The 15126-nt window shown below is 43.9% G+C and overlaps 3 protein-coding genes across 4 annotated transcripts; 2 read left to right on the top strand and 1 right to left on the bottom strand.

Annotated features, from left to right (window-relative positions):
• The first annotated feature begins 2 nt into the window (after positions 1-2).
• LOC134189422 (uncharacterized) lies at positions 3-3916 on the top strand. 2 transcript variants are annotated; one of them, XM_062657682.1, is made up of 7 exons: positions 3-86; positions 136-185; positions 271-538; positions 797-1043; positions 1103-1471; positions 1539-1609; positions 2957-3916. In XM_062657682.1, the coding sequence occupies exons 5-7, from the start codon at positions 1456-1458 to the stop codon at positions 3656-3658; spliced, it is 789 nt and encodes a 262-aa protein (XP_062513666.1). In that variant the 5' UTR covers positions 3-86; positions 136-185; positions 271-538; positions 797-1043; positions 1103-1455; the 3' UTR covers positions 3659-3916. The 2 variants fall into 2 exon arrangements, with proteins under 2 accessions (XP_062513666.1, XP_062513665.1); XM_062657681.1 differs by having other exon boundaries at positions 39-185.
• Positions 3917-5998: 2082 nt separating this feature from the next.
• Positions 5999-7324, bottom strand: LOC134189679 (uncharacterized). Its single transcript, XM_062658032.1, has 4 exons — positions 7204-7324; positions 7016-7146; positions 6821-6950; positions 5999-6757 (listed from the first exon to the last, which is right to left on the bottom strand). The coding sequence occupies exons 2-4, from the start codon at positions 7132-7134 to the stop codon at positions 6680-6682; spliced, it is 327 nt and encodes a 108-aa protein (XP_062514016.1). The 5' UTR covers positions 7135-7146; positions 7204-7324; the 3' UTR covers positions 5999-6679.
• A 2754-nt stretch (positions 7325-10078) lies between these two features.
• Positions 10079-13460, top strand: LOC134190293 (uncharacterized). The gene is made up of 2 exons (XM_062658745.1): positions 10079-12175; positions 12234-13460. Exons 1-2 carry the CDS (start codon positions 10262-10264, stop codon positions 13452-13454), a joined length of 3135 nt encoding a protein of 1044 aa, XP_062514729.1. The 5' UTR covers positions 10079-10261; the 3' UTR covers positions 13455-13460.
• The last annotated feature ends 1666 nt before the right edge of the window (positions 13461-15126 follow it).

Raw genomic sequence — 15126 nt, 5'->3', positions numbered from 1 at the left:
ACCCCGGATTACCCTAGTATCATGATTTACTTCTTCCAGAGCTCCCTTCTTCCAATCTTGATGTCTTTTTGTCCTGGTTAAACCAGGTTTGTTGTTGTGGACAGCGTGAGCTACGTCTAATCTGACCGTCTGTAGGGCGTATCGCTAGCTTGTATGACGACATCGAATCATCGACTCACAGTCTAGTAAGTCTTAGAGCTCAGCACATCTTACAACGCATCGTTGACAACTGATCTATTCTCTGTTTTTTTGCGTGCCTTCCAATCTTAGAGAGATCTAGATACGCCTGCAAGAAGACGAGCAAAACGGCCAATTATGACGTTCGTCGGCCGGTAGCTTCGACTATTTGTATTTCGCCCAACCTAGAGAGCGGAGCGAATCCAACCTACTTGGTTCTTAGATGTGCCTGCACTATTGCTTTCTTCATAACTTCTTGTCAAGATGGAATCTTCTCTTGTTTGGAGGTGCAAGACCAGGTCAAAGTGACGATGATTATGGCGGTTTCCGGTCGTTTTGACTCGCGGTGTAATCGTACAAGGTGAGTGTTATTGGCATTTGTTGTAAAGCATGTGGAAGACTGTCGTTAGCACGTGCACTTCGATGAGGAATCGGTTGCGTTGGAGCTTGCTGGGTATGAGTTTTCTTGGGCTAATGTTAAAAAAACGTAGTTTGTTGTGAGCGGTCAAAGTAAGCGACATTCTTTTGTTCTCTACATTCTGCCCAACTGATTTTCCTCCCTTTATCTGCATGAACGCAGAGTAGAAGAGTTGCTTCATTCGCACATGTGCTTTCCTAGGTCTCGCTGGCACCATGCAAACTACCGCCGTATCAACGCTATCAGCTGAACTCACGACAGATGGCACTCAGATTTGGGCGTGACTTGTTGTGTCGGGGCGGTGCTACTTCGCGCCATTTATCTGCAGATATCTGCAGTTGCTTTCACAAATTAGCGAGCAATCGTTCCCTCAAGCCGGCGAGTATCCCACGGCAGCTGTTCAGTGTTGTTGCATCAAGAATCAGACTGGGTCCGGCTTTTGACATTGGTAAGCTTCAGGTCTTCTTTCTACGTGTAGCTTACTGGTAACATTTGCTTGCTTCACAGTGTCTCTGCATTCTGGCAGTCCTTTGTAGGCAGTGAGGTGACAGGTTCTTCCCGTTAGTGGTGTACATTTGGCCAACATCCCGCCCCCTGAATGGGACCTCGTTGTCGAATCTTGCTGGAGCAACCACTTGACGCACATGGTCGTGTTCATGACGGTTCGGGACTTGGAGAAACAACGCGTCGTGTGTTCGCGCAGCCGTGCCAAATATACGGGAACTTTTGAAAGATAAAAGAATGGCATGTTCCGTAGACTGATATGACATTTGCATGGGTTTAGTTAATTAAGTGTGGGAGTCGTTCTTCCGGGATCTTCTTGCAAGGTCATTGTTCTGTCTCTTACATTTGGCGACAACATGAATACGAACAGAGGTAAGCTTATGCATGAACAGGCGGCAAAGAGGACGTTCTATTAGATGACATCGTTATTTCTTTGAAGTTTTGCGTTTCTTATTTCCTGGTCGGTCGTGGAGTCGCCTGCGTAGCCACGTGAGACCGTTTGGAACAGAGGTAGGAACTCAAAGGCAATCAGATAAGTTATAACGTTAATGATCGAACGTATAGACGCAGAGGCGTATCTCAAAGGGTTTCTTAGGGTGTGCGGAAACCTTTCTATTCTTGGCTGTGCGTTACCAACTGAGAATTGTGCACTCTTTCAACATGCTGTAGCTCGTGTTCGTGTCTGCGAATAAGTCAGTCAGTGCTTAGGAGACTCAAAGCGAGTCCTGTACGTCCACTTGACTTTGGTCTGCAATATGCGCCGCGGTTGTCTCAGCTATTGTTCTGACTTCCTTATGATGCATGTTTTAGACCTGCATGGTTTCTTCAAGGAATCCTCGAAACTTGTTTTGCCAAATTTTATATGTAAAACTTTTAAATTAACATGCATTATGATGTACATTCTTGTATTATCATTCTTGTTACATGAATTGAATTATGCAAAAATATGTGATGCAAATAAATTTGTTCTCGAGTTAACCAATCCTTGGAAACCCCGTTGAAAAGACCCACTGAAATACGCCCTGCTAGGTACTGTACCTGTAACAGTGTTAGTCTCGCGTAGCCAAACCCCTCCCCTTCTTGATATCTACCGGCGGGAAAGGTTTGGTGAAATTGCACACAAGTAGTGGTGCCAGCCGCCACCGACTTCCGGGTGTCAGATAATTACATTAACGTAAACGTGTAATCAATCCCACGCAAGTTGATTGTTAGTTACACAATGGATCCGGACTGTTGTGCTTTGTGCTTGGAGTCTCTTTTCATCAAACGCAAAACAAAGTAGAAGAAACGGCTCTCGAAATGCTCAAGTAATGTAGACATCTTGGCAAGTGTAAGCTAGTCGGACATTCCTTTGTGGACCAGCTGATTAGATAGAAGCAGCTGGATCGAGCCTGTTGTGATACATTGCCGAACGTAGCTTGCTTCGTTTCCTACGCTAGATCAGCAAATTCAAGGATTGCGGGAAGAGATCGAGGCGATGGCACGGCAGGTCGAAATAATTAATTATGCAGAGGTTAGCGCGCAGTTTGCGTGAATTCCTAGCTAACTAAACGCCCTATACCAAGAACAATACCATACTATCGTAAAGTATGTCCATTGATTGTTGTAAGCCTTCCAACAAGTGATTTCTCGTCGACAACAGAGAGAAGAATGTTTCCAGTAATTATCACCTCTCAGCTTAACCTTCATCTAATTACTAGTTGGAAAGACGTGGGCGTATGCCTGGCACCACTGCTTGCGTGCAATTTCACCAAACTCTTCCCCGCCGGTAGATATAAAAAAGGGGAGTGGTTTGGCTACGCGAGACTATAACAGTGTCAGGATAATTTGAACTAAAAGGTAGTTTGTAATTGACAGCGTAGTTCAAGGTCTAGCTTTGACGATTTAGACTGGAGATCTGGCTTGAAAACGACTGTGGCGGCTGTAACTGCTGTTGGTACCGTTATTGCTGCTATTGGTACTGTATCCACAGCCAAGGCGGTGAAAGATCATCGCAAAGCTGAGGAGGCCTCACGTATGTACGGGAATTATCCGGAAGTCGGCAAATGTTTGGCAGAAATTGCATACTTCTATGAAGACAGAGAGAAAAGACGCCGTAGAAAGAATGCAGAGAAAAAAACAGATAGTGCAGAGAAAAAACCAGATAGTGCAGAGAAAAAACCAGATAGTGCAGACCAAAGTTCAGAACAAGAAAAACAAGAAAAACAAAAAAAGAGAGAATCTCTTGCTTTAGAATGGGCTGAAGAGAAGAAATCGATGTTATCGGATGAAGTAAAGCGCGTTGACGAATGTCGTCGAGTGACTAAGAATTTTTTTGAGAATGCCTACAGACTGCTGGAAAGGAATCTCGTAGACAAGGATGTGTTTGAAGAAAGCTTTTATGCTCATTCTGGTAACTTCAAGCGCTTAGTGGAGCCTCTTGATAAAGCCAACTTTAAACTGGTGAACACAACAGAGGCATATGAGGATGGAAGCAACAGACCAAGGATTTACATCACAATTGAAGAGGCTGCAAGTAACCCTGCCACAAAGGGTTACTTTGGTGATTTGAGATCTTGAAAGTACTGCAACTGTTTTACATACGTTTTTACGGTTTTTGTTTTTGTTAGTGAATGATTTCATGTTAGTTGCATCCACCTGACATCCTGCTTGATGTATTGGGAGTTTGTGAATATTGGAAAGGCAATTAAAGTATCTGGAAACATGTCAAAACGTGTGACTTTGCTATACTAAGACCACCAGCCTCAATTTGTGAATCTGAAACTTTCATTCTCTGGAGCTACTGTACTAGCTAGTCTAGATATATAGTGTGCAATACATCAGTCACTAAAGTGAAAGTCACTCTCCTGTACATGTGTAATTAGAAATGACCAGATGAGCCTTTGACTTAGTCTAAATGTAATAGTTATTCTTATTTTTAGTTCACCTGTCTTATTGAACATTTCATAAATCCTAAGAATGAGTTCCCGGATGTGAAGGATTTTCTACGCAGTAGGTGCGCTCTACTGCATGGTGCCGTTTCTCCAGGGCTATAGGATTAATATGCACCACTTTTCTTGTTAAATAGTGTTCTTTCTGCAATTTTGTCAATATTTTTGGATGTTGTTATGGCATTAGAGTAGTGGTCACTTGTCCGCTTTTCCGGTTCTACTTTACGTCCAAGGAAAACAGAAACCATGCAGAGATAAAGTTCTTGATATGCAGAAGTTTCAAAATGAACCTTGCATGATACCTCGACATGTACAGTCGCTGTCACTTCTGCATATCTATAGCTAATTACTAGGAATCAGAGTCTCGTGTGACTCCAGCAATAAGAGCCACACAGACAGCATAGTACCTTAGTTCTTATCATCTCTATACATAAAAGGCTGATCTGTCTGTCTGTCTGTCTGTCTATCTGTCTGTCAATACATACATTTCTTATACAAGAATTATTACAGTGTACGTTAAAAATCAGCAAGTTCTAAAAGAACAAGGACCCAAGAGGTCCCTAAGTACGACTAAGAGTCAAACAGTTGACGATAAGCTAACAGAGTTACTAATGGCACCAACTGAGCCACCACTATACTGGACTTTGCAAATCTTCTGCAGTAACACTCTTGCATTGCACTGCTGCATCGTAATTGAGAATCGCGTCCTCCTGTAGTTCTTGAACTCGTCCTGTCTTCACTCAGTCGTCCATGTTGCTATTGATGAGGGTTAGTTGAGATATTTTTGGGCGTCTTGCCCCCACCGACCAAAGTGCTCCATCACCAGAGGAATGAAATTCATTGTAGTTCCACAAGTACGTGCCTTTTTGGCATATTTGTTATTTTTCAGCATTTCTCTTCGAGTTGCTGCTGTGCCATCTTCTAGGGCTGCCTTTGGAAGAGCGTTAAGTGCCCATGGATGTGCCAAAGAGATGTCTAACTCCACTTCTTTACCAAAGTCAGGATCCACTACATATATGTCAGGTCTGCTGTCACAATCCAGAAACGATGTTTTGGTTCAATCTTGTGAACAACATGCAGCTGGCCGAGGCACTCAGACCATGTTCGAACTATTGTGTTGTGAGTCCAGACAGGCCCTCCGCCATACTTACATGTGATGATGTGGTACCCATCCCCATCAAGTGGCTTCCCGCAGTCACATTTGACCATTCATTTGGCAATTGGCATGTGGATACCCAGCCTCATGTAGGCCGCCAACTGAAATTGTTTCGGTTCTAGTGTGAACTTACATGAACTAGGTATGGCCTGTAGCCAAGCTCCTGAAGTTTTCCCTTGGAGGGATCTGAGACGAGCTGCTTCTCTGTCTGTCTGCCTGCCTGCCTGCCTGCCTGCCTGCCTGCCTGCCTGCCTGCCTGCCTGCCTGCCTGCCTGCCTGTCTGTCTGTCTGTCTGTCTGTCAAAACACATTTATTTGAACATTTTATCTATCATACATTTCCGCAATGCAAATAACTATATATATATAGTTATTTGCATTGCGGAAATGTATGATAGATAAATATATATGCCCGCTGGAAAGTGGTAAGAGAATTCACTGTTGAACTCGCCTCTAAATCACTACGGATTCTCCTAGGATAGTCCAAATAAACAGTGAACAAATATGAACTCGCCGTGATTTCGACTGGAACGTGAAATTAGGCGAAGTTCCTTACAAATTTCTAGAAATTTTAAATTGTCTGCTTCTTTTACAGAAACTAGATTTTCTAGTTTAGTACTTTACCCAACGGCCACAGCATTGAGTTATGACCTTTCCCTGTGCAGTTCCGCGTCTTTTAGATCCAGTACAGTACTAGACGCATTACAAATTCTACAGCGACAAGTTCAATGACCTGTTATCTAGCTGAACCGTCGATCTACTGCTGTTGGTAGCATTACAAACGACTTTTACAGATCAAGATCTTTACGCGCGTACTGCTCTATGAATTCACTTGGTATTCGGTCTAAATTCACAGTGAAATTTAAGTGAAACTTGGGAACTTGGACAATTCTCACTCTCTAGTAGCGCATTGGTAACTTTTAGATAATGCATCCGCTGTGGCCTGGCCTATGTACTCCATACAATACTTGTCTACCGCCAGCTCATTCTGACCGCTGGACTTACCAAACGTACACGTCCTAGATTACATCCGGGAAGTGATATAGTGCAACACGTGACATAAAAAAATCACACTGTTGAAAGTGATACCAACGAAGCAGCTAAAATTTTAGGATAGACGTATTGACCACCAAATACATAAATATGTAATATAGCAATTAAAGCACTTCTAATCACACTCAATAAAATTGGGAAATTCTGAAATGTAGAAATTGTCTCCAGAAAAATCAGGCACTCTCATAAACACAACTTTTTCAACGATGCTGGAAGCTGGTATTGTCAGGAGAATGCCGTCAGGTGGTTTGATTCTAGTGAAGTGCCTGATGATTGACTGAACCCTGTAACCCTCCAGACAGCCAAAATCACATTCTTCACTCAGCTGATCTATCGAAGAATCCAACGGTGTAACAACTGCAACAGGAATTCCTGCATGTATTGCACACACTTGAACCAGGCCAAATCTCTTTTCCTGGTTAATCTCAAATTGTACAGCAGATTACATTCTTTTCTTAACTCGTTTGTACAGCCTTCCGTACACCATATGGTCATTAATGAATATCTTGTGGACAGCCACCTCAATGTATTAGAAGTCTGATGCTAAAACGTGCAGCTAAGAATATCTTGCAGACACACCTACCTTCTCATCAGCTTGTATGTCAGGAATATTTCTGCTAGAAAAGAATGCATTCACTGTCTCACGAAATTCTGCAGGAAGAGTGAATGTAGACTTTAATGTAATATAACAACCAGGCACAATTTCTCTTAACCTGTACAGACAAACTGTCAGTGCATGGTAGCAGAACAGATCGATGTACAAAAAGAACGCATATACTTATACTGATTTCCACATTTGGTAATTCTCTTCCACAAGTCCTGTGCAATTGGTGGTGCATCTTCAGCTGCTGATAACTGTCCTTGATTAATGGTTGATATGCCAGCTATCACTCCCATAGTATGTTCAATCTGTTTACACTAAACCTATATAACCATGATACAGTTTATAGTTGTTGTTATAAATACCTGGCTGGCTACATATCTATTTCCATGAATTTGTTTCCTAAGTTGGCCATCGATGGACTCGAATCAAAAACAGCTGTAATTACAGATTTCGTGTATTACGTAGCCTACGACTCTTCTCTACCTAATTTGTTCACAGAGAGGAGACTGTAGCCGATACATGGATTAGCAGTTATGGACAAGGTAGAGTAATTCAACAGGCTTCAAAGGTATTGTATTCCTGTCATTGACTCGTTTGTTCCTTTCCCCTCGCAGACGACATTTCGAATCCTGTTGGTAAAAATTGTTCTGATCACGTTCTGTCAAAGCGTTCCAGACGTGGACTTTAATTGTAACGAGGGCTTTTATTTCAATAAGACAATCCACCGCTGTTCCAGTGTAGCCGCGGGTGTCCTCCCACCTCTCCCATCCTACAGTGTGGCTGCTCAGCATACAGAGATCTGATTTGCACTGACTGCCCGGTCGATAGTAGATACAATAGCGAGATCGACACTTGTGTACCTACCAGTCTCATCGGTTGTCCAACTAAGACATCGACGAGATGCCCAGAGACGGGACTCTGTTTGAGAAATGGGACGATGGGTCGAGACATGTGTGTCTGCAATACACGCACACGATCGGATCAGTGCGACACGTTGATAGTGATAGAGAGTGAGAGCACGTGTTTTCTATCAAGGATCGAGCCTGTTCAACGCTCGTCGGACTTGATCAGCTACCGAGCCGACAATACAAAGATCGAGGCCGATGCTGCTCTGATCGGCTTTATTGTGGCAGTCTGTTGCATTGGATTGGTTGTCATCTCGGTGTTTGCCATTTTGGTTATTGGAATTGCTTGTCATAATCGGGTTATCATGTGGCAGCATCGTCGAGACCTACGTCGGTTACGTAGAGAGAGACGATTGCGTGACGCCCGAAGACAAGCCCAGACGGAGAGATGACGGCAACAAGAGGACAGTCATGAAGATGACGACTCTAGCCCTGGAACGGCATCACAACAGGCAGACAACAGTGCAATACACGGCAATACTATCAATATGAGCAACCTAGAAGAAACCGTTAGTGACGAAAACGTTGACTAATGTCTTACCTCTTTGTACTTTTCAATGTACGTATGCATGCATTTGTGTACAGTATAACAGCTGCAATACATTTAATTATTTGGTTAGTGATATTCCACTTCATTTATTAATTAACTAAGAAATTGAAAATAAAAGTGTGGCTACAAATTTGGTCATACATACAGTATGAGTCTCTTTCATAATGCTACCTATAGCCAAAGCAACATGATACACTGATAAATGACAATTAATTAATATTAATTTTTTGTTAATACATTACATTCTAATAACTATTATTAAAGTAATATTGGTAATTAACATTGGTAAATAATAATTGGCAATAAACAGGCTCGGCTATACTCCATAATTTAGCTTCTAGTCTTGACCCAGTGGCCCATACTAGTCTTTCTTAACGGGCATTAGAGGAGCTGCACACGCTGATCATACCTCATGTTTGCGACTGGAGGTGACCTTTGTGCATGAGTAGAGCACGAAATTTGTAAGGTTTAAGTGCCTTTCTTTGATATCTGTAGCTATACCTTTGACATCACGAAAGTTTGGAGCTTCAGCTCTCACTAGAAGCTCAAGACTGTTTGGAACTGTCGTCAAGTGACCACAAATTTTTTCAAAAATGCATACATGCTGCTCTATAAAGGTCTCATAGACAAGGATGTATTTGAAGAGAGCTTTTATGCTCGTTCTGGAAACTTCAAGCGTTTGGTGGAGCCTCTCGATAAGGCCAACTTCGATCTGGTGAACCTGAATCCCAATCAGACCTACAAAGATGGGAACAACAGACCAGCAATTTACGTGAGAATTGAACAAGGCGAAAAGGACCCTGCCTTGCAACAGTACTTTTGAAACCAAGTCAGTGAGATGCTGGAAACAAGTATGTGTACACCTTACACGAACTGCCTTTTTCCTGAATGTGTGTAATGGCGAACGTTCCTACATTTTTGTTGTGAGTTGTGGGTTAAACTAATGTGCAACGCTGGCTGCATAAATGATAAAGATATCAAGCTAATCAAATAACAAAATTACTTTTTCCTGCAAGTCACTACTGTACAGCACTTGCATATGACATTTGCATGGGTTTAGTTAATTAAGTGTGGGAGTCGTTCTTCCGGGATCTTCTTGCAAGGTCGATTGTTGTCTCTTACGTTCTTCCGGGATCTTCTTGCAAGGTCAATTGTTCTGTCTCTTACATTTGGCGACAACATGAATACAAACAGAGGTAAGCTTATGCATGAACAGGCGGCAAAGAGGACGTTCTATTAGATGACATCGCTTTTTCTTTGAAGTTTTGCGTTTCTTATTTCCTGGTCGGTCGTGGAGTCGCCTGCGTAGCCACATGAGACCGTTTGGAACAGAGGTAGGAACTCAAAGGCAATCAGATAAGTTATAACGTTAATGATCGAACGTATAGACGCAGAGGCGTATCTCAAAGGGTTTCTTAGGGTGTGCGAAAACCTTTCTATTCTTGGCTGTGCGTTACCAACTGAGAATTGTGCACTCTTTCAACATGCTGTAGCTCGTGTTCGTGTCTGCGAATAAGTCAGTCAGTGCTTAGGAGACTCAAAGTGAGTCCTGTACGTCCACTTGACTTTGGTCTGCAATATGCGCCGCGGTTGTCTCGGCTATTGTTCTGACTTCCTTAGGATGCATGTGTAATAGTTGGGTGTTAGTAACATAAGAATGTTGGGAGGAGCTAGACTATTGTAGACACGTTGCGCGATTATGTAAACGTTAGTCCGAGACAATAGACTCTTGGTGTGTGTGTTACTGCCATCCCGTCAAGTAGCAGGACCCAATCGAGAGACGTGCTGTGGGCAACCTGTTACAAGTGGTGACAGGAGTATAGACAGAGACAGGAGCTACGTTTAGTTCTGAAGCGGCGGGAGTTCATTCGCCAGGCGTTACTACGGCTCGCTGTCACACGCGCCAGGTGTTAGCACGCAAGTGGATTTGTAAGTACTGTACGTTATCGTTTCTTTCGTGATTGTATGGCTCAACAACAGGAGGAGGGACAGCAAGCAGTCCAGCAGGCTCAGCTCCTACAACGTGTAGTATCTGTTCCAGAGAAATTTGAGGATGGAGATGTTGAGATGTGGGTGGAGCGTTTCGATCTTACTGCGACGGCAAATGGTTGGGACGCTGACATGAAACTACGGTTGTTACCGACTCTTCTGAAGGGAAGGGCGTATGCTGTCTATCGACAGATGACGGCGGAGCAGAAAGGAAACTATGCGGAGCTTACGACTCATCTCAAGCGCGTGTTTTCGCCTACTACGATTGAGAGTCGTCGTCTCGCACGTCCACAATTTATGTCTCGCTGTTGGAAGTCGTCTGAGGCACTGGAGGTGTATGCGCAAGATTTGGAGACTCTTTTGACGAAGAGGATGCCAAATTTGACAGCAGAGCTGCGTGACCAGCAGTTGATGGATCCCTTGGTCGTCGAAGCTTTGATCAACAACGCACCGTCCTTTGCCGGAGAGTTGGACCTACACCCTGAGGCGAGTTTTCAGGCGGCGGTGATCAGAGCACGTGAATTGATGTTGTTAGAGCGGAGGAAACTCGGAAAGCGGACGGATGGTCAAGTTCGAGCGATTGCAGATCGTGCGAGTATTGATGTGAGCTTGGCGGAACGACTGGATCGGATTGAGCAAGCGTTGCAGTCGGTGAGTGTAATCGGTGCGTCCGTCACTCCAGATTCCAAGCGTGTAGTTCCCATGCGGTGGCAGCAACAAAAGGCGGGACGTCCCTGTTTTGCTTGTGGTGGGGAAGGACTTGTCCGCAGCAATTGTAAACAAGTTACAATCAGACCATGTTTTGTTTGCCACAAGACTGGGCGCTTAACTCGTGATTGCCCTCAACGGATGCAGCAATCAGCAGCAGGACGAAGATTCACGTTGCCTCAACAATCAGAGGGTAGAAGTCAGTCTACAGCAGCAGGTGTTGTGAGAGGGCGTGGTCAACGTAGTCAAGTGAATGTTGTTGCAGGTGTAACGGAGACGTCATTGATGCTCAATCTTGAGCTAAACCACAACAATGCTTCTTGCCTAGTAGACACAGGAGCAGTAGTCTCTATTGTTCCTGACCACATGGTAGACCAAACATTAATGTCATCTTTTCCTTCATGTCAAGAACCCAAGTTGACAACAGTAACAGGAGATCCATTGGAAGTGATTGGACAAGTGAGCATAGAGGTGAAAATAGGCCACTGGCATACCATGCACAAGTTTGTTGTGGTACAATTTGACACTTGTCCTATAATTGGGTCGGATTTTCTCCTAGACCATGGAATGATCCTGGATTTGGCTCAAAAACGCTTAGAGTGGAGCGGAACTGTAGCTGAGCTTTCCACACCACTACGACGATCAAAATTTAGTGTGGTGCTGGATGAACACTTGGAGGGAGCAGGAGAACGAATAATCGCTAAAGCTAAAGTTGTTCATGAAGGAACTGGCAGTGTAGAGCCTGGAACTTGGCTAATGGAGCCAGATACCTTATTTATTGAGAGAACAGGAGTACATGTTGCTCGAGCTTTAGTAGAAGTGAAGCAACAGGGTGATGAAATCATACCAGTTGAACTATTAATCCTGGATGGCCCAAGACGATTGTGGAAGGGCACAAGGCTAGGCGAACTGTGCGATGTTGATGTGAAGTGTATTGCAGCTTGTGGACTGAGTGAGGGTCCGGAGAAAAAGGCATCAGAAACACTGAATGCAGAATTCTTAAAGCAATTTGATTGGTCGGATTCAGCTCCGAGTCCTGAGGAAAGCCTCACATTACATCAGTTGTTGAGTGGTTATGAAGATCTGTTTTCGAAGGGACCACATGACATGGGTAGAACTCAAGTTGCCACTCACACGATACCAACTGGTTCAGCCAGACCAGTTCGTCAGTTGCCAAGACGAGTACCACATACCGTTCGACCAGTAGTAGAAGAACAGGTTGACCAGATGTTGGCAGAAGGTGTCATCTTTCCAACGGCTGATGGACTTAGTTCTTTCTGGCATACAAGGCGTGGCTTGTCTTGTTTACCTCGATGATGTGCTTGTCTTCTCAAAGTCCTTTGATAGTCATCTTGAGCGGCTTACCAATGGACTTCAATGCTTACAGAAAGCTGGACTAAAGCTTCGCCCAGAAAAATGCCATTTTGCGAAAAGTTCGGTGGAATATTTAGGCCACGTGGTGTCAAAGGATGGGTTGAAACCGGCAGAGCGGAATCTAATGGCTGTAAGGAACTTTCCAGTTCCTCGAGATATGGCAGCTGTTCGACGCTTCCTAGGTTTGGCAGGGTATTACCGCAGGTTTATTTCAGGATTCTCAGTGATGGCTGCTCCATTGTTTCGATTGCTTCAACGCAATAGTTGTTTTGAGTGGACAGTCGCATGCAATGAAGCCTTTGAATGTCTGAGATCATGTTTGGTGAGTGATCCTATTGTGGCTTTTCCGGATTTGAGTCCTGAAGCAAATCCTTTTCAATTGGCTACTGATGCGTCTGATTGTGGTATAGGAGCAGTGCTATCTCAATGCCAAAACGGAGTAGAGCGTGTTATTGGGTATGCAAGTCGTACTTTGAGGAAGCCTGAACGAAACTACTCTACTATTGAAAAAGAGGCACTAGCAATTGTGTGGGCAGTGTCATATTTCAGGCCATATCTCTATGGTAACCAGTTTGTGTTAACAACTGATCACAAACCGTTGTCTTGGTTGAAGTCTTTCAAAGAGCCTAAGGGATGCATTGCTAGATGGATAATGCAGTTAGAGGAATACAACTGGCAAATTCAACACCGACCTGGTCGTGAGAATGTTAATGCAGATGCTTTGTCTCGAGATCATCCAGTTCAGAGTACAGAGGAGCAGGGAGAGTTTGAGTGTCCAGAAAGCATGTTCCCACCTAGTTTTCAAGATGACCTCAGCAGACAAAGTAAGCCAGTTTCTAGTGTTGGAATAACCAGATCTGCCCAAGAGTTACGACAATTGCAAGAAGCCGATCCATTACTCTCACTAGTGATGAATGATTTTCCTAGGAGGAGGCAGGTGCCAACACAACGGGCAAAGAATCGACGCTGGTTGGCATTAAAGAAGATTTGGCCTCAACTACAAATGGAAGATGGAGTACAAGGCAGGAATGTCATCAAAGTCAAAAGCGGTTGGTGTTACCAAATGCTTTGGTTGCTGAGGTCTTAGAACACTGCCATGACAAAAGCGGACATTTCGGGCTTGAAAAGACTTTGGAGAAAATTACTACAAGGTTTTGGTGGCCAGGGTACACTCTACAAGCAACTGAGTGGGTAAAGAGTTGCCATGCTTGTCAGGCAAAGAATAGAGCACAAGCAAGAGTGTCTGCGCCAATGCAATCCATCTCTATTGGCCAACCATTTGAGATGTGGGGAATGGACTTTGTCGGCCTACTTCCCTTTTCGTCGAGAGGAAATCGGTATCTCCTTGTAGTCAGCGACTATTTCACAAAATGGGCAGAGGCGATTCCTCTCCCTGACCAGAAGGCGTCGACAACTGCACGAGCGTTAGTCAATACGGTAATATTGAGATTTGGAATGCCGCTGACTATCCATAGCGATCGAGGAAGAAATTTTGAAAGTACGGTCATCAAGGAGGTATGTACTCTCCTAGGCATAACAAGAACAAGCACAACACCCTACCATCCACAAGGAGATGGGTTGGTGGAAAGGCTCAATCGAACATTGATTAATGCTTTGTCGAAGTATGTAGGGCCCGACCAGACTGACTGGGATGATTGGATTTCCCTAGTAGTATTCGCCTATAACACTTCAAAGCACATGTCGACTGGTATCACTCCTTTTGAGTTGTGCTTTGGTCGGCAAGTTCGATTACCGGTGGAAGCCAGTATTTCCTCTTTGCCAGAGATAGAATTAGCAACTAATTACGCAAAGAAGTTAGCTGAAACAATGGCACAGACTAAAGAAATTGTTGACCAGGAGATCACAGCATCTCAAGCTTGACAGCAGACAGGCTACAATCGTCACCACGCAACAAAAAGTCATGGTTTCAAAGAAAAGCAGTGGGTCTTACTGCATCACCAGGCAGTAAAAAGAGGACTGTCTCCCAAATTAAGTGCAAAATTTCGAGGTCCATATGAAATCGTGAAGGTGATTGACCATGCACCGAATGTTATCATACAGCTAGTGGGGAAAGGAAGGAGAGGTCAAAAACGAGTGCATGCGAACCGTTTAAAACCCTATTATAGACAAGGATTTTATCAAGGAGAGGTAGCCAAGAATAGACATTCTGAAGATCAAGATCTGACGTTAGAAGAGCCTGTGCAGCCGTTCAACGACAGGAATGTGAAAACTCGGAACAAGATCACAAGATCCACACCTAAGAAGGACAGAAGAGTATCAATGGAAGAAGAACAAGTGTATGCTGAAGAAGTTTACCAAATTCCTGTACAACCACCAGTACAGCCACTTCAACAGCTTGCAGAAGGACGCCCAAGGAGACAAGTAATGTTACCCAGACGATTGGCGGACTTTGATTTGACTTGACAGTCCTTGGTGATTGATTTTGTTTGTGTTCATGTTCTTGAAGTACTGTAGTCAAGGAAGTAAGGGGGGGAAGAGTGTAGTAGTTGGGCGTGTTAGTAACATGAGAATGTTGGGAAGAGCTAGACTATTGTAGACACCTTGCGCGATTATGTAAACGTTAGTCCGAGACAATAGACTCTTGGTATGTGTGTTATGGCCATCCCGTCAGTAGCAGGACCCAATCGAGAGACGTGCTGTGGGCAACCTGTTACACATGTATTAGACCTGCAAGGTTTCTTCAAGGAATCCTCGAAACTTGTTTTGCCAAATTTTAAATGTAAAACTTTTAAATTAAC

Source organism: Corticium candelabrum, chromosome 14, assembly GCF_963422355.1.
Source record: "Corticium candelabrum chromosome 14, ooCorCand1.1, whole genome shotgun sequence".
Lineage (NCBI taxonomy): Eukaryota > Metazoa > Porifera > Homoscleromorpha > Homosclerophorida > Plakinidae > Corticium > Corticium candelabrum.
This window is presented reverse-complemented; position numbering and strand designations above follow the sequence as displayed.

Excerpts from the sequence above, each read along its gene's own strand:
- LOC134190293 (XM_062658745.1), top strand. The coding sequence starts at position 10,262 with ATGGCTCAACAACAGGAGGAGGGACAGCAAGCAGTCCAGCAGGCTCAG. Across the intron at positions 12,176-12,233 it reads TTCGTCAGTTGCCAAGACGA|GTGTCATCTTTCCAACGGCT; the intron begins GTACCACATACC and ends TGTTGGCAGAAG.
- LOC134189679 (XM_062658032.1), bottom strand. The coding sequence starts at position 7,134 with ATGGGAGTGATAGCTGGCATATCAACCATTAATCAAGGACAGTTATCA. Across the intron at positions 6,951-7,015 it reads AAATGTGGAAATCAGTATAA|GTTAAGAGAAATTGTGCCTG; the intron begins GTATATGCGTTC and ends TTGTCTGTACAG. Across the intron at positions 6,758-6,820 it reads ACATACAAGCTGATGAGAAG|GTGGCTGTCCACAAGATATT; the intron begins GTAGGTGTGTCT and ends TAATACATTGAG.
- LOC134189422 (XM_062657682.1), top strand. Across the intron at positions 1,610-2,956 it reads TGAGACCGTTTGGAACAGAG|CGTAGTTCAAGGTCTAGCTT; the intron begins GTAGGAACTCAA and ends TGTAATTGACAG.